We start from the raw sequence: 19,024 nt of genomic DNA on the forward strand, positions 1-19,024 counted from the left end.
CTGGGTTACAGTACGTAACCCCATTTTCTATATCGTATAAGGCTTCGCCCTCTAAGGCTATCGCTATTGGGTTAAGGGCGAAGCAGGATGTAGTCTACGCCTGACTGGTTCCGTCAGTTACCAGAAGCACAAAACACACCTACTCAGTTAATAACCCATGTCCATTTCGCCGTGCGTAAATGGAGCATCCCATTCCCAGGGAATATAGCATTAAAAAATGAATATTTCTCCATCAGGGAACGAAGGTAGGCTTACTCGGGCTACCTGTTGTTTATAAAAAGTAGAGATCGAGTCTCACTTGTTAAAACGAGAGAAGGGAGCAAAAAGCCGCTCTCTAAGTGCCGACAGGCAGGAGAGAGAGCATGCAATTGAAAACCCCCGACAGTACTCATTCTGGCAGGCTATTCAGTACTGAATGTGTCAGAGAGGAATGGGAGACATCCCTCAAATACAAACGAATAAACGAACAGGGGGAAGACCAAGATGCAGCAGTGCAAATGTCTTCCATTCCTCCGTGCAACGCCGTAGACGTTGATATTCTCCTGGTGCTGTGCGCTTTAATGTTTTCCGGGGGATCCAACCCAGAGGAAACATACGCCTGTGACCCCGCCTCACCCAGCCAGTGTACAGGCGCTGTGCAGATAGAGGCCGCCCTACTGAGCGCTCTCTGTAATGCACAAACAGACGCTGGGATTTGCGTAACGCAGCCGTGCGTGTAACATAGCATGCCAGTGCGCACACGGGACGGAGGAGATGAGATGTGGCTTCCTCCTCTGATGTGTGAGGAGGAGGAAAGAAGCCCTCCAAGGTTATCACTCTCGATCTGAACGAGCTTGTGATCACCTTCGGCATAACAACCGGGTTAGGGCGCAAAACAGCTGAGCTGCCATCTCCTTGGATCTGGAGACATGACGGAGCCACAGAGAGAGCAGACGCATCACTCACCCTTTAGCTGATGTGAGAGCCAAGAGCAGAGCTACTGTTATCTGTGTGTGATTTTTCTAGCGTCCAGGAGAGAAGTTTAAAAAGGAGACTAAATGGAGTCTCTGAAAAGGTTCAAATTGGTACTTTAATTAATAAAAAGCGTGGTGATGTTACAAGCAGGATATTGTTCAGTCAGGAGAGAAAGTCTGCAGCATTCCTCTCCCAGGTGCTGGCCGTGCAGAAGAGACTACAAGCATTCGTCTTTCCCGCTTGCTCGCTGTTCGCTCCTCCTCTCTGGGAGCTGTAGTGACGCAGGGGACTTCCCCCCTCGTTCTCCTGTGTCCGATATCGCGTTAAACAGAGGATTTCAACATTTTACATTCATTGCTTACTTCCCCATGCCTTTTCTCCTCCGTATCTCTTTCATAACATTATATGTAATACATGTTAACGGCGTCAATAGCCACTTTAATGATACTAATGGGCGGTAGTCCCGGATGTCGTCATGACGGATTTTCAGAATAAAAGCTTAGTATTGAGAACTTCCGGGTTTTTCCAGAATAAAATAGCATCCAAACTGACGGTATGTTTAAGGTACATTATGCCATAAAACATTGATTTTAATTTCTAACACTACCTTGGCTGACAAGAACTTCAGGGGGACCTGATCTAAAGGTTCAAATGGAGCTTTACTCAGTGCGCCTAACACTAAGCCAAAACCCATTGAGGCGCCAAAGCGCGTGACACAGGTCTGAGTCTCTGTGCTCCCCGTAGAAAACGTTTTGTCAGAGGGTGACTAAACACCGTGCTGACACCAATCTACGTGGCAAGATGAAATGGCTGCAGCATATGTTTCGACCGTGCTATAGGTCAAATTCCTGTCCAGCAACAGCTGGAGGAACGACAGCACGAGGCAGGGGGGCCGTAATGGGGTCCAGGTTTTTCCCTACACACAAACGGAACATTGTCCATTTGGCTGTGTAGGATGTGTGTTCAGCAGCTGCGCTGATCGAACACCTACCTAGCGATTTATACAGGCCGCCGCTGCTTTGTTGTCTGTTCGAATCAACACATGTTGATTGTACAGCAACGGGACAAAGTGCTGGATTACTTTCCATATAGTAATTCCAGCACGTTTATATGGAGACATGTGACCCGGCCACTGTCCCCCCACTGCCTGCGACATGCACGTTCCTCAGCCTGCGAGAGATGCGTCTGTGAACACTGTGGTGTGTGACGTCTCTCTGCTCAGTGGCACCCCCACTGACGTGGAGATTTTTCCAGTGGGTTCAATCCCAACCCACGGAAGGAGGAATGTACACCATGCGTCTCCTCTGACGCACGGGGTCTATACGCAGGCAAATAAACCACCTCTGGAGTCTCCTCACTGTGAAGGAGCCCCAGGGGGATCACCACGTGACCAGCTGATATCATGCCTAACAGCTGCATCATGGAGAGGGCCGTCACCGCCCCGCGGGGTGTGACGCGCCGGAGGTGAGCTGTCCGAGCTGTCTAAAACCCAACAGGTTTTAAAGACAGCCGGTTATGCAGTGAGCCATGCTGCCTATAACCGACAGGTTAGGGGCAGCCGGCTTACCCGGTGGGCCTTGTTGCTTATTATTATCAATCTGTCCATCGAATACACGTGTCGCCACTCTGAGTAATACTCTGAGAGCGCACGCCTGTTTTGGATGTGCTGTGGTTGTCATGGTGACGAGCCACGTCAGAGCCCTCGCCGCCGTTGCCCGTGAAGCAGCCCAAGAGGGGCCCGGACCGAAAAGGCTGCGAGGGGCCCTCCACACGCTGCATCTCACACCGGCTCTCATCCTGTCTCTGTTTTGGAGAAGGCTCGTAAACTGGACATTGAGGCGCGTTCACGCTCAACCCTGCTGAGGAATGAGCGGAGGTGTGTGCAGTGCTATTCACACAGTGCGTAATAACAGCCCTGGGCTCATTACGACCGTGTGTAGTATAGGCACATCTGGGACAGAGGAAAAACCGTGCTGCCTATAACCGACAGGTTAACAGCTGCACCGGAGGAGAGCTGTCACTTTCTCCATACTGTGCTATGAGAGTCACGCTCTCTGCGGGCTGAGTTCAATTCCACTCCCAGTTAAATGTCTGTGAGGGACGAGGACAGCTCTTCTTCCAGTTGATAATGAAAACCCAGGCTTGACAGATGAGATACGAGCTGTATCGTCTGAAAAACCGCTTCCTCCCTGGAGCGAGCCAGCCACAGCCGGTCGTCCAGGCAAAATAACCCTCATCCCCATTCTGAGTAGCTGCTCCAACTGTCTCCACCCACTTTGAAAAAAGTGTGTGGAGCCAGGAATGAGAAACGCAGGAATTTGCTGTGTTTCGGGATGATGGTTACGTGGAGGTAAGCATCCTTCAGGACTATGGATGTGCATCTCCCTGGTGAACACACTCCAGCACATGTTTGATCGTCAGCATGGGAAAAGGCCATTCCCTTGTTGGACACTGACAGATCGAGGATGGGTCTCATTCGCCCCGTCTCCTTCGGGACCAGAAAATAGCGGGAGTAAAAACCCCAGATTTTTTTCCTTTTGAGGAACCCCCGGGAAAAGGCTTTCTTTAACCAGAGTTCCTGCCGCTCTGCACGGAGCGCGAGACACTGTTCTTGGTATGACAGGACTTCCTTTATCCCGTAGAACTGCTGGGGGGAGAGGCGAATTGCAGAGACTACCCTCTGCCCATCCGCCTGCTCATCCATCTGTCCATCAGACATACTCGCCGCCACCCTGAGTACCATACAGTACTCTGATAGTGCCGGGTGTACATTCTCTGGATGTGCTGTGGTTGGTAACAAACCATGCCAGAGCCCTCCACATGCTGCATTCCACACCAACTCTCAATATTTCGTTGTTAAGGAGAATACTCGTAAACTGCGCGTTCACACTCAACCCCACTAAGGGATGAGCGGAGGTGTGTGCAGTGCTGTCCACACGAGGCGTAATAATGGCCCTCCGTGGGCTTATTACGACCGTGGGTAGGAGGTGTCTGAGACAGAGGAAAAATCCATGCTGCCTAAACCCATAAAGTTTACGGTAGACGGATTTGAATAGCAAGCCCAGCTGTTTTATTAACCGATACGTTAAAAAACCCAGCCGGCTTAGGCAGTGAGCCATGCTGCCAAGTAACCAATAGGCTATTGGCAGCTGGCTTAAACCGGGGAGCCTTGCTGCATATTAACTTCCCTCTGTCCATATAAACCACGCGCCGTCCTCAAGGCGCGAACCTGCTCTGGATGTGCTGTGGTTGTCATGGTGACGAGCCACGCCAGAGCCCTCCTTATGTCGCGTTTAGGAGAAGGCTCGTAAACCGGACATTTAAGGTGCGTTCACGCTCAACACCCCTGAGGGATGAGCGGAGGTGTGTGCAGTGCTGTCCACACTGTAATAATGGCACTCGTGGCTCATTACGACCGTGTGTAGGAGGTAGGTTTGGGACAGAGGAAAAAAATCCGAGCTGTCTAAAACCCAACAGGTTTTAAAGACAGCCGGTTATGCAGTGAGCCATACTGCCTATAACCGACAGGTTAGGGGCAGCCGGCTTACCCGGTGAGCTGCTTACTATTATCAATCTGTCCATCGAATACACGTGTCGCCACTCTGAGTAATACTCTGAGAGCGCACGTCTGTTTTGGACGTGCTGTGGTTGTCATGGTGACGAGCCACGTCAGAGCCCTCGCCGCCGTTGCCCGTGAAGCAGCCCAAGAGGGGCCCTCCACACGCTGCATCTCACACCGGCTCTCATCCTGTCTCTGTTTCGAAGAAGGCTCGTAAACTGGACATTGAGGCGCGTTCACGCTCAAACCCGCTGAGGGAATGAGCGGCGGTGTGTGCAGTGCTATTCACACAGTGCGTAATAACAGCCCTAGGCTCATTACGACCGTGTGTAGTATAGGCACATCTGGGACAGAGGAAAAACCGTGCTGCCTATAACCGACAGGTTAGGAGCATCAGGTTTAACCGACTGGTTAATTACAGCTGGCTTGTGCCGCGAGCCCCGCTGCCGCGCTAACCAACAGGTTACAGCCAGCTCAAACGGCGAGCCCCGCTGTCTGTTTAACCTTACCGGTAACAAACAGCTGGCTCTTGCACCTCCACACGCTGTATTACACAGCGGCTCTCCTCATGTCGCCGTTTAGGAGAAAACTCGTAAAACGGGACATTGAGGTTCACGCTCAAACCTGCTTGAGGAATGAGCGGAGGTGTGTGTAGGAGGCACATCTGTGACATAGGAAACAAACCCGGGCTGTCTAATTAACCGACAGGTTTTAAAGACAGCTGGTTTTAGCCGTAAGCCTTGCTGCCTCACAACCGATAGGCTGTGAGGCAGCCGCTTATGCAGCTTTATGTCATCCGGAGGAGAGCTCTCCTGAACCGGGAGATCTCATTAGGCGGCTGCTTTTCCGATGATCTCCGGGAGTTCCTGAAGAATACTGCCTATCGACGGCAGAGCCGTGATGGCGGATAGAGGGACCCGTTGACCCGTCGTCAGCCCGGCAGCTGAACCTAGGCTCGGCTACCGGGCTGACTCCGGGCCCCCACCCCGTCTCCCCCGCCGGAGGAGAGGGAGACAGGGCGGAGGAACCACATGGTGATCCGTGAATGGAGGGGAAGGAGTCGCCTGACTGCTGCCCGCCACTCGGATCCAATAAATAAAGGGCTTGGTCCACAGAGTAAAACTCCTGGACTAGCCAATCATCCTCGGCCGCAGCCGCGAGAGCGTCCGCTCTCCACTGCCTGTGGGCCCGAGGGAGGCGGACACAATGAGTGCACGACACCTGGGGAGTGAGAGCCACGTTTGCGTGCTCTAATCCCCGGCAAAACTCACACCGTGAGCTCCGGTCGTAACTCATATGTCGGGTTGACACCGGGCCCCCACCCTGTTTCCCCCGTCCGGAGGAGAGGGAGGATGGGCCCAGGGGAACCAGGAATGTTTGCTCTTTTAGTAAGTAGCTCTTAAAAGAACTTGTTTTGCCTGTCAATGCTTCTGCAACGGAGTGCTGAAGAAAAGTAGGAGTGGATTGTAGGGCTTACTTCCTATTTATACGGAAGTGAGCCTGGAGGTGGGGCCCACGTCATAGGTGGGCGTGGAATAAGTCTGTCAGTGCTGCACACGTGCAGTGGGGATTACCCAATAGCGATAGCCTTAGAGGGCGAAGCCTTATACGATATAGAACCACTAGTAAATAGAAACGGAAAAAAAAACCGTTTTTTCATAGTCTGCTACCGGAAGTTGTCTCACAAAATAAGATCGCAGATGAGGACGGACCTGTGATGGCCGTGATTCGGTGTTCCGTGGTCAAATCAGCCCGTGCCTAAAACATGATATTTATAACTCTGGACATTTTTGTCCAAATGGTTCATTTTTCACATTTCATTTGGCCATAACTTTGGTTGTTTTACTGCAAATGGCATGATTTTTTATAACAAGGCTATATTCTCGATATATTTTGGAATTACAATTAAAATGTTTTTAAAAAATGGACTACCCTAAATGACCATTCGGGACAAAAATGTCCACTGCCAAAAGGTTTGATAAAAACATTATATTAAAATATTTTCTCACCACTTTGTTGGGTTCAATCTTAAAGCAACTTCAGCCCTAATCAAGAAATACAAAATATGTAATCATTTTCACGATTTTAACCCTTTAAATGCCATTTTTAATACATGAATTCACTGTTGTTTTTCATGATAAAAACAGAGAAAATGTGTTATTTTCCTATTGGCTTAGATATATCTCATGATTTGTGTGAACATAAAAATAATTTGTGTGTAAATATGTGATTTGTAAATGTAAAACACCATCCACAAATGCATTTAAAAGATTTGCAAACTCACAAATAAATGTGCAAATGTAAAACAGATCTGAAAATATAAAATATTTTTACAAATAATAAAAAAATCTTTCTACCAAAACTGTGCTTGTGGATCTCACATCTCTGCTTGTGGATGGTCTTTTACACACACAGAATTTTGAGACAACCTTTCCGCCGGTCTCGGCTAAAATCTACTCATGTCACTTGGTTATTTTCGGAAAACGCGTGATGGCCGGCTGAAGACGACATTTCCGCATGGTTTTCAAAGTAAGAGCATGATGTTTTTGTATTATAATGAACAGCGGAACATTAGATGCATTCTTTATCACCATCATCATCATGTTATATGCCCCTTTCACACCAGCACCTTTTCAGCTCCGGCTCGGAGCTAGAGCCTGAAAAGCGCCGGGTTTTCCAGTTCACACCGGAGCTGCGCCGGCTCTTAGCTCCGGAATCCGCTTCATTTCCAGCTCCAAAAAATTGTCGGTCCAGAGGCAAGAGCTTTGGAGCTAAGAGGTGACGTCGCTTACGTCTCTCTTACGTCGAGGCGTGCAGGAAACTAAACCCACCTCCCCTGAACATGGGTCGACTGTCATGCCTGCCTACAACCATAGATATATATAAACACTAGATGGCTCATGGGAGATTTTCCAGCGTAGCTGACCGGCCGCCATCTTGCTACAGTCAACAGTTACTCTGATTCGCGTTATGGTAGCTGTTGTAAGGTGAGTGATCTGCACAAAAATACTCTTAACTCGCTGAAATCTTGACTGATTTACAAACGGTTTGGTTTATTATAAACATTATTAGCATGGCTATGATACAGGATGCTTGGACATGTTGAAATTGCAGCTTTTCTTTGTGTATGTGGTTGTATTTATTAGCTGGCTAATAACAAGAGGCAGTCAGTGAGACCTAGTATTACAAAGTTGACCCAGCAACTTTACACCAGTGGGAGAGGCAGCACTGCTCTTTCTTTTCAACACAACTTAAGTTACACATGATTTCTTCCAAGTGGTTTGGCTTGTTAAAAACATCTTGCATTATGATACAGGAATTTGCTGGCTTTGTGTTTACAGAAGTACCTGACTATGCCGGACTTTTGTGCAGCCTACGGATGCTCCAATCGCCGCTGTCTGCAAACAAGAACCCGTGGGATCACCTTTCACGTGTAAGATATGACAATATTATGACTAAAATTAGGATAATCGTTAATTACTTAGTGGATGTATGTACATTACAAGTCCTGCTACACAGGATCAGTGGGGCTATGTGAGATAATAGTATTGCAAGATTGTTGTTGACCCAGCCTCTTCAGAATATGTTGTTACCATTTCTTTACAGAATCAGATTTTTTTTTAAATACCCTAATTAGCCATTCACGGACAAAAATGTCCCATGTACATCCCATTATAACCACACCCTGGTCAGGGTTTTAATTTGTTTTTATCATTTTTACTGTATATCATCAGATGTGGCATTTTACCATTGAATTACATTCCATTCCATTACATGTTACTTGTTAGATGCTTTTATCCAAAGCGACTTACATACTCAATACTGTGGGCAATCCCCACAGGAGAAATTTGGGGTGAAGTGTGTCAGGGACACAACAACATGCTGGACATGCTGACTGCAGTGGGGTTTGAACCGAACGCCAACACCAACACACTATCCCACTGCGCCACACACCTCATGCTTGTCATTTCTTGGTTTCTGAGCCTGTTGTATAATGGGGCCCTGCCAGGCATTGGAATACATGTGTGCAACTAATATGATGTAGGTGTGTTGGTATAAGTGTTCATTTCGTTGACTAAAACTATGACGAAATATGTTCGTCAACGACCTTTTTTTCCATGACTAAAACGAGACGATGACGAGACGGCACCGACGGCAGTAAACAATAACTGTAACAAAATCATCATGCAATATCGTTGACGAAAAGTGCCGAGACGAAAATGTAGTTTACTGAATAAAAACTGTCAAAATCTCTCTTTATATTTTATAAATATTATCAAAGATAACGTTACATCTCTGACTCAGTTTTTCTCCCAGCAGTTCCATTTCCGGTGCTGCGCGGCGGTACATTTGAATTACACCGGGCCAGCAGCACACTGTGAACTGTCAGGAAGACTCGGGTCTAACTCATGGTCTAACTAACCTTATTTAACAGAAAATAAAATGCCCCCCCCCCCGTCATCGCGAGTGATGACGAGTTGTTTACAGACTCGACGGGTAATAATGGATTATGACGGAAATGTTACAATCCTGTCCGTCAAAATGACTGACAACGAAAAAGTCTAAAGCCACCACTGCTTGGGAGAAAGAAACAACGTGATATTTGGGCCCTTTTTTGCTACAATGAGACGGAGAAAAAAAGCGAATGCATTGTTTTATCAGAAGGGAAGCAATGTGGCCATAACACAGCTGGTACAAACACCACAAACCTGACCAGATACTCTCTGCAAAGCTGCTTTCTAATCAACCTGTGTTTTTCATCAAATAAGGACAAGATATAATCTTATTGTGAAATACGTTTGACTAAATAGACAAAGTATTGGTTTTGGCTAGACTACTTTGACTGGAATGTTCTATATAATCTGATGACTAAAAAAGACTCAACAGTTTTCATTGACAAAAAGTAGACTCAAATAATTAGTTTTCTTTGACTAAAATGCTCAGACTTTTAGTCGACTAAAACTTGACTAAAATAGTTACTGTTTTCTTTGACTAAAATAACATTAACATTCTCAGACTTTTAGTCGACTAAATCCTTATTAAATAAAAACAGGAGTGAATAAACATGACTAAATATGACTAAAACTAAAAAGGAAATTTAACACAGGACTATGACTAAAACTAAATAAAAAAATAGCTGACAAAATGAACACAAGTTGGTATGGATGTGGAAGAGTGGTATCAGCTGAGAAATGTGTGTGTGTGTGTGTGTGTGTGTGTGTGTGTGTGTGTGTGTGTGTGTGTGTGTGTGTGTGTGTGTGTGTGTGTGTGTGTGTGTGTGTGTGTGTGTGTGTGTGTGTGTGTGTGTGTGTGTGTGTGTGTGTGTGTGTGTGTGTGTGTGTGTGTGTGTGTGTGTGTGTGTGTGTGTGTGTGTGTGTGTGTGTGTGTGTGTGTGTGTGTGTGTGTGTGTGTGTACAGCAGAGGTCGCGTTAACCGAAAATATATATATATATATATGACGGATTTTTTTTAACAATGACGGACAAATCTGAAAGCAGTCCGTCATTTTGACAGATCAGAACAAACTCGGAACAGCGCCAAAGTTTCCCCGCAGCGAGGCTCCGGTGTTATGCCGTGTTATGCATGCCCTCCAAAAAGGAAATCATACCGTTTCCAAACCTAACTGTGCCGCACAAATCATTGAAATGTCTGAGCTTTGGCTTTACGCTGTGCACGCTCCCGCGAGGTGCAGCAGCCTTAAACATGGCGCATGTGAACTGTCCCCCCCCCACGTTGACAGTACACGAGCATGCTTCCCTCCCCCTCGCCAGAGTTGTGTAAAGGCCGACGGGTTATTCTGGATTTTGACGGAAGTTTTACGATCCTGTCCGTCAAAATGACAGGCAGCGAAAATGTCTAGCGTAACCTCTGGTGCACAGTGTGTGTATACAGTGTGCTCTCATGGCATTCTGTTTTTCATTTGTGCTGTTTGATGTGTCTTAGAGGTAAACAGATGTATGATCTTGGCCCAGCTTGACCTCGATGTTTTAAATTGTTTGGAACTTCAAAGTCCTTTTGATAATGTCTCTTTAGCAAACCGACATACACACCTATACATGCACTCCTTCAAGTAAATAAAAACACCAGGCTGAAAAGCAAAAGTTACACATATGTGTAGTTTTGCTGGCTGGTAAATCAATCAATCAATCAATCAATCAATCAATCAATCAATCAATCAATCAATCAATATTTATATAGCCTAATATCACAAATGTTACATTTGTCTCAGTGGTCTTCACAGTTTGTACAGAATATCAGTATGACAATACGACACCCTCTGTCCTCAGACCCTCTGTCCTTAGACGCTCTGTCCTTAGACCCTCTGTCCTTAGACCCTCTGTCCTCAGACCCTCACATCGTACAAGGAAAAACTTCCAGAGAAAACCCACAGTTTAAAGGGAACATGGGAGAAACCTCAGGGAGAGCAACAGAGGAGGGATCCCTCTCCCAGGACGGACAGACGTGCAATAGATGCCGTGTGTAAATTGAAAAGATAATACATTTGCAACATAGGTAGTCCAGATGTTTGGAAATGCATGTGTGTATAATAGGAAGATGAATCCACGAGGATATCCATCCAGGACTTATGATCCAGGACCACAGCCACGACTCAAGATCCAGGGCTCGCGATCCAGGACTCAGGACCACAGCAACAGGATCAGCCATGACTCAGGATCCCGGCGTATATATGGACACCAAAAATAAATTTGGGGAAGCTGGGTTATTCGGAACATAAGAGTACACAGCAGGGGCGGATCTAGACAAATATTCATGGGGTGGCAAGAGGGTGGCAGGAGAATTGCAGGGGTGGCATCCCCTGGCAGAAGTATATGCTGATTTAATCGCAGTCCTATCGATCAATGTTAAGTTGGAAATCCACAATATTGATATTTTAACTCAATAACATTTGGTGACATTATTGTGGCACATCAGTAAAGCCTTACATATAAATATAAGGTGGCAGACATCATTGAATGCATTTTAACTGAACAATAACTGAATGAGTTTGTCTCACTCTTAGACCAGCAGGGGTACCAAATCAATGCAGACTGCTGCAATAAGTACATTAATTAACTGTCTCATCGATGTTTGTCTGTATGAATGGGATAATATTACACTGAAAAAAGTGCAACGACTGTGTCATTTAAACAAAGTACATTTTTAAATTGGTCTAATTAAGAATCAAGGTTTCCGTTTTTGACATGATTTTTTCCGTTTGCCCCGAAGCAAAACACACCCCCCCTGAAATAACTTAAAAACTATATTCAACCTAAATCGTTATTTTCACTTCAAAGCATGTCACATGACCACGTGACGTACAAAGCAAGGTGACTTCAAGATTTGTTGCAGCTGCCATTACACCGCTACCCACTGTCTGTGAAAGTGTCTGACCCAAAAACACTTTTAAATAAGTTAAGGATTTGAAATGGTTGCTTTTTGTTTGTCCATTTAGTGTCGTATCAAGATAAACAACTAATTTACCATCTGTCTTTGAATATGTGTTAGCTAGCAACGTTTAACCATGTGTCACCATTTTTTAAGGATGGTTTAACCAGATAATTTTCATACATTTATCATGCAAGTGGCGATTTTTTGTTGTGTCGGTTTGACTAGTGAAAAGTTTAAATAGTTGCAAATGTTATATTGGTTTCACATAAGGTATTTTATATGGGGCTATGCAAGTTTAGCTACGTGCTAACTAGTTTTTAAGCTGTTAAACCAGGTCATTTTCAATGCGTGCTCCGCTCATAAAAAACACCACAGCATATTAAACACATTAATAGCCAGACCCCTGCCAGCGTTAGAGATGTTTATACTTTTGGCGAGCCGTTATTAATGCTCCGGGACCGCTATAGTTATGTGGCTGATGGTGTATCTCTGCTCTGCAGCAACCCGCACTCGGACCACGCCCCTCCGGAGGGGACTGTAAACAATGGAGACTTACGGCCCGTCTACACGGCAGCGTGCGTTGAAGCCAGGGTTCGAGTTATGTGGGAGCCCACGGACGCAGTGAAATCATACATCTGTGTGGGTCGCTAATACATTACCAACAACCATTCTTTTTATCAAAAATAATGCATGTGTCAATCAAAGTATTATTTATGCTAACGAGGTGAATAGGCTAAACTCAAAACATGTTTTCCAAAAGAACTACGCATCTCTTGAATGACAATATGCCTGCACTGCACTTCCAAGGTTGCGCAATATATGCCTGTGAGCGTGCTGCGCGAGCCAAGATGATGTGTGTGCGTAGTTGAACCTTTTCATATTTAAGTTTGTGTGTGTGTGTGTGTGTGTGTGTGTGTGTGTGTGTGTGTGTGTGTGTGTTGTTGTTGTTTAAAGACCCCATAGAGCTCAGGTTATAACTTGAACTCTGGTTGAAGCTTCAACGCAGCTTCCCATTCACTTTGACGTCACGCTTTGCCGAACTGCATTGTGCTTCCGTCGCTTCACTTTGCCTCCGTTGCTCGCTTCAAAAGTTGAGAAAAGTTCAACTTTTCAAGCTTCGACGGAAGCGTCAGCCAATCAAATGATATGCCAGTACAAGCTCTAGCCAATCAAACCGCGTGCTTGTGTGTCCGGGGCGGGAGATCGATGTGATTGAATTTAGCGTCAACGCACTCTGCCATGTGGACGCTGCGTTACTCTACTCTAATCTCAAGTGATAATATATCTAGTTAGGTACCCAAATGTTAAGTAAGGTAATTTAAAATATTAAAGTTAAATGAGAAAAAGTATGTATTGTACAAGTAAATTAAAAATACAAGACTGCACTTCATTAATATTGTTGCATGTAAAGTCAATCCTCACTTCTGTATGTTTATTGAGAGCTACTGGTGGCAATATTTTGCTCTGTCATTCCAGGCATGTCACTATTATGAGACATACACCGACATTCAGTCGTCAGTGTATCATTGCACTATTACTAATACCATTGTTTATGTTCTTGTTTTTTCTAGTTCCTTTTGGGTTGCCTGACATGACCGTGAAAACGCCAGCCAAGTTACAAATTCTTCTGAATCCCGATGACACCAGGAAGCTACTTCTGCCTGATGGAATTCCAGAGACAGTAAAGTGTCCGGAAAGTGTGTGAAATAGAGTGCCACAGTGACGCGTCCTAAAACCCGGAAGTAAACTCCTTCCGGTTCCCTCGACAAAAAAGCAATGCAATTTCTCCATAGAATTTTGGAAAATAGCTGGAAATAAGGTCTGTGGTTGAGACACATTTAAGTGACGGATCACGTTTTGTTCAGTCGGATCATAAATCGAATTGATGGATTTATGATCAATAGATTTATGATTCGAAAATTATAAAAGTAGGGTAGACATGTGGATATGATCCGGCTGAACAAAACGTGATCCGTCTCTTAAATGTGTTTCAACCACAGACCTTATTTCGAGCTATTTTCCAAAATCCTATGGAGAAATTGCATTGCGTTTTTTGTCGAAGGAACCGGAAGTGGCTTACTTCCGGGTTTTAGGACGCGTCACTGTGGCACTCTATAGATGAACTTTTAGAATGCAATATCAAGACGGAGACATTGGAGATGCACTAGTCAACCTGACATCCACGGCTGACCTTGAAGATTTGACAACTATCAAGGTCATCCCAATACCTGATGATGGTGTCCAAGAATACATCTTTACCGTCTGTGAAGAAGCAGCATATGCTCAATCAGATGATACTGACATATTGTCCACACCGTTTACAGTAAACAAAACACAGTATTGTATTGATGTACATTAAAGTGTTTGCTTTGTAACAAAAGAAAATATTTTAAGCTATAATAAAAAATATTGCCTGCAGCAAAATGAAGTATTTTTTATTTCTTTTTTTCACAAACTTAAAATTTCTACTTAGATCTAATATAAATATGAGGTTAGTCCAAAAGTTATAATTAAGTTATAACAAAGTAACACATGTTGTGTGGTCTTCAGAATGAATCATCTTATTACTTTGTGTGAATGTAAATATATATCTTAGACAGAAGCAATATTTTTCACTTAATTCAACTTAATTTTTTTAGGTTGAAAAATCAAGTTGCAATACAATAAAAAAAGTAGCTGTAACAAATTAGCGAATTTTTTTTTAAGTTAGTCCAAAGTATACATTTTTTCAGTGTAACAATCATATTATTCCTATCAGCTGTCAATCACTGTTATGATTCACATATTCAGTGTTATTATTAAATAAACTATATTTTTTGGAGGAGTTAATGATGAATGTTCCTCAAGATGCTTGCTCACCCTCCTTGAAATTTGAAAGACAAGTAATTACTATCATATATCAAAAGATTCAAAAGAACAGTTCAGCGCCCCACAACTTCATTGCAAACTTTCAGAAAGAACAAACATTAAAGAAGTGACTAACTGCATCAATTAGGGTTAAAAAACGTGTATTCAGCTAAAACATATACATCGCTGTAGTTATGATCCAGTGGAAAGTCCTTACCTACTGGCCTAGTTAAATCAAAGTGGTTACTTTCTTTTGGCGGCAGTGTAGTTTTACACACCGTCTTATTTGACTTTCTCAGGACTTGAAACAGTTTTTTGGGGGCAGAACCCCACAAAGAAGAAAAATATTATACACACGTAAGGTCATCATCTAAACAGTTTATTATTCTCATCGACTCATCCGTGAGCAGAGCATCAAGTTGGCATGCCTATAAACAGCTGAATGTGGCGTTTACCATCTTGATCAGCAAAACGCCTCACAAACTTATTAAGATTTAAAGCTTTAGTGCGTTTTGATTCAATGCTGAGTACAGCCAAAGTTGACAGGCTCTTCTCTGTCATTGTAGACCGCAAACAGTGGCGGCGCCAGAGTATTTGTGTTGGGTAATCTATGTTAGGGCCATACAGTGGTGGGGCTCAAGTTAGTATTTGCAATGTAATTACATACACGCTCCCCTTGACAGTGAAACGCCACGCGTGAGGTTTAGATTATTACCCTGTCTCAATCCAAATTGAACTGTATGAAATAAAAAGGCACATTTGTCTTGTAGTAAATAAAAAGGGCGACCTGGAGCCAATCCTGCAATTTCTCCACAGGTGAAAGGGGTGACATGCTCAAAACCCAACCCCTGCAAGGGGGTCTGGGGAGATTTTTTGAAATACTAACATAAAATACACATTCTGGTATCTATTACTACACGACATATTTAGTTTTTTTAGTTTTTTGTTACTTTGTTCTGAAAGCTGAACCTGCTGCTCCTCACAGAGAGAAGAGGGAAGAGGCTGAGTGAATTACTTTACATTGTGGATAAGGGTGGATAGCCCCCATTGTTCTGTGTGTCAAAATGAAAGACAGCCCACACACCTATCAATCATCAAACCGTGGGGTCTTATTTCATTACGTGTTGATTTCTATCAACACGTAATGTTGTATCGATGTATCGGGACATCCTGCAACAACACCATGCCGTTATCGTGATTCTGATTGGCCAGAAGACATTATCAAAGATGTTCTATTGAGAAGACGATCACTTCGTGACAAAAGTTTTCAAAACCGTTTCTAGTCTTCGGTATTTCCAGACAAGTGGCTACTGAAATCAATCTTACTAACTGCTGTCTGTGCAATTTACTCCGCGCGAGTTGGCGGACTTTATTTTGCTTACCTTAACATCATTTTTCATGGTGGGGCTAAGCCATTTCTTGGTATGGCTGTAGCCTACCCCAGCCATACCCTGGCGCCGCCACTGACCGTAAATACCTCATTCCTTCCATCTACTTGGATCCGAAATGCTTCTCGTTTTGCGCTGTCCCCGTTCAAATGAAATCGCCGCCAATCATATTTCCATGCTCGTTCCAGGGCCGGGGGAGGGGTTACAAGGCTCACGTCTTGTGCTGCATTCACTTGCACTCGGACATTAGAGATTTTCTCTCATAAATGTCCGATGAGCCACAACTTTTTTTTCAAAACAAAGCTGCCAACTGGGGTGGCAGCTGGGGTGGCAAGGCATTTTTCTGAGGTGGCAGCTGCCACCCCGTGCCACCCTGTAGAACCGCCACTGGTACACAGGTACTCTCATGTTCATTTCATTCCTGTGATACGCAACACGCAGGTAAGATAACGAGGCACTTCTCTGTGGGACATGCTAGGTATCATGCAGCCCTTAACTTCAAGCTGCATGATTTATTTTCTGAAACGGAAACTACCTAAAATCTCAAATTTAGGATATATGACATTTATGTTTTTTTCATGTGTTTCTTACCCCTTCGATTTTATATTCAAAATTGTGTGAATACAACTGGTGAATGGAACAGTTCTATGATGCTCTCAGCATACATCAATGATTGCTGTCAGCTCAAATAATCATGATTGGATCAAAGACAGTTATAGTTTTTTGACTTCATTCAATTGTTCTTTTGGAATTTTTACATACAAAAATAAACCTAGAACAAATAACACTGCACATTAAAAACCACATTTCACCAAAATTAAAAATAAAATGTGAGGATGTTAGTCCTGAGCTGATCGGCATCTCCGCTATCTGGATTGTTTGGGTTACAATGCTTTTTGATTTGTTCAAATCGAGGCTTTTTTCTTGGACCTTTCTGGTCGAGAATGATGGATGTCTTGGCAATTATTAATGGAGGTTTTGAAATAAAAGGCACATTTCATTACATAAATAATAACATGTATATTTCATAATATGTATATTTACTCAAATGTAAATAAAGACATAGATCAGCTACAACCTACAGATAAGGAACAAAACCGGGTGTAACCCTCCCTACCATGACTCCCTGGACCCAGCCGAAGCGGGTGGGTTCAGGTTCCGGCTGCTCCCCCTCCTCTTCCTCCTCAGATCTGTCTCCTTCCTCGAGCTGTCCACAGACTGTCTCCTCATACACCGGGGGTCTGCAGTCCACCTAGACCAGTGAGGACACTTTGTAACAGATATGAAGAATGATACAAACCAATTTTACATAAACAGAGTTTTTACATTTTAGATATTTTATTTTAGTTGTCAGTATTATTCCTTTAAACTACTTTAAGGAGTTTCAAAAAAGATTGCCCTTGCTATTGTTCGCTAATAACACAAGTTTAACAAAAAGAAAAATGACTTTGTAAATTAGAAACACAGACAAAAATACAAAATAAAATATTTTCTAAATCATTTATAAAAGCTAGTTGTTGCATGTTTTACAGATTAGGGTTACAATGGTATTTGATGTGAATGGAGCAAATGTTGTCAGATCAAGGATTAAGTATGAGGAAAATCTGATTCAGAATTCCTTTGTTTGTCCCGCAACAGGGACATTTAGACTTTAGAGAATATACTTACATATTAGAAAGTATGCACATGTTATTAATAATAAAAACACAAAAAGTAAAACAAACAGATAGCAGGTAAGTACACCATGTTTTTGTAAAGTTACCATTTAAATTAAGAGGTAGCTGGTACTGTTTACAGAATATAAATACATTGAAAGAAAACTAAAGCGTGAATTGCACAAGGGTGTATTGCATCGTGTATTGTACAGGTATAAGTGGCAAAAATGATGAACTATGTAACCTGATTTATTTAACATTATCTTTTTGTATTCTGGTAATGAGGGTAAGGCAAGGCAAGGCAAGTTTATTTATATAGCACTTTTCAACACAAGGCAATTCAAAGTGCTTTACAAACAATGAGTCAGGGTAGAGCTAAGCAGAGACCCCTTCTCACCTCAGGGTTAGCGTGCAGCTGGTACAGCAAGGGTCTGAACCGCCTCCGTCGGCCGTAAACCGCTGTGTTGGCGTAGAAGTCATAGTGTGGGGGGGCATCCAGAGTCTCGTAGCCAGTTAGAGCATCGGATCCCAGCGATGCTACATTGCTCCCATCAATGTAGCACTGGTAGTAGCTAGACTCATCCAACCCCCCAGTAGCTGCCTTCACACTGGGTCTGTATGCAGCCAGGTGAACACCATCGCTGGCTGCTGGAACCTCCATTCAGAACAGCAGATCTCTCTCTTGTCTATTTCATTTGATTGTTACCTCAATAACAGCGAATACAGTCTGCTTTTGTATAAATATGTGTAATCAAAGCTGTCTGAGTGTCTGCAGTGTAAGGTGTGTGAACAAGGATTCTTTGTGCGGCTGCTTTTATATACCTCAACAAGCAGGAAGAGCCCAGGGCTGTGTGCTGTAAGAATGCTGGTTCAGTGAACAATCAAACACAACTATTACAGGAACATTCAAGCACTGCATGGACAATTACACATTACAGGAAAAACATTCTGGACTGAACTGGCCTCGAAATACTGTTCCACCAAATTAGCAGAATTTGATTATGCTCTCTTATATTCAAGCTTGTCCTTTGTAGATATTACTGTTTCGTTTGTATCAGTTTTCAGTTGAATTTAGTTTTTCGGTGATGTCATCACAATTATTAATTATTAATCTCCAGAGGTGATCGTTATGCACACAGACCAACCTGTGAAATAACCTTGACTGAGACACAAATTCAGAAAAAAAATGTAATCCTCTTGCCAACTGTATTTCAATTTATAATTATTGCCAT

The 19,024-nt window shown here is 43.7% G+C and overlaps 1 protein-coding gene and 1 long non-coding RNA gene across 2 annotated transcripts in view; one reads left to right on the plus strand and one right to left on the minus strand.

The window, feature by feature from the left end:
* The window catches only part of slc12a3 (solute carrier family 12 member 3), a 54,179-nt gene extending 35,619 nt beyond the window's left edge, over positions 1-18,560 (minus strand). The window contains exons 1-2 of the mRNA XM_034087937.2: positions 18,190-18,560; positions 17,255-17,389 (exon numbers count right to left, since the gene is read on the minus strand). Coding sequence (XP_033943828.1) covers positions 17,255-17,389; positions 18,190-18,453 — 399 coding nt within the window. The 5' untranslated portion in view covers positions 18,454-18,560. The remainder of the gene's footprint in view (positions 1-17,254; positions 17,390-18,189) is intronic.
* Positions 7,283-13,641, plus strand: LOC139434143 (uncharacterized). The gene is made up of 3 exons (XR_011643576.1): positions 7,283-7,500; positions 7,855-7,946; positions 13,474-13,641. It is a non-coding gene; the product is annotated as an uncharacterized lncRNA (long non-coding RNA).
* Positions 18,561-19,024: the final 464 nt, after the last annotated feature.

Source organism: Pseudochaenichthys georgianus, chromosome 7, assembly GCF_902827115.2.
Source record: "Pseudochaenichthys georgianus chromosome 7, fPseGeo1.2, whole genome shotgun sequence".
NCBI classification, from domain to species: Eukaryota; Metazoa; Chordata; class Actinopteri; order Perciformes; family Channichthyidae; genus Pseudochaenichthys; species Pseudochaenichthys georgianus.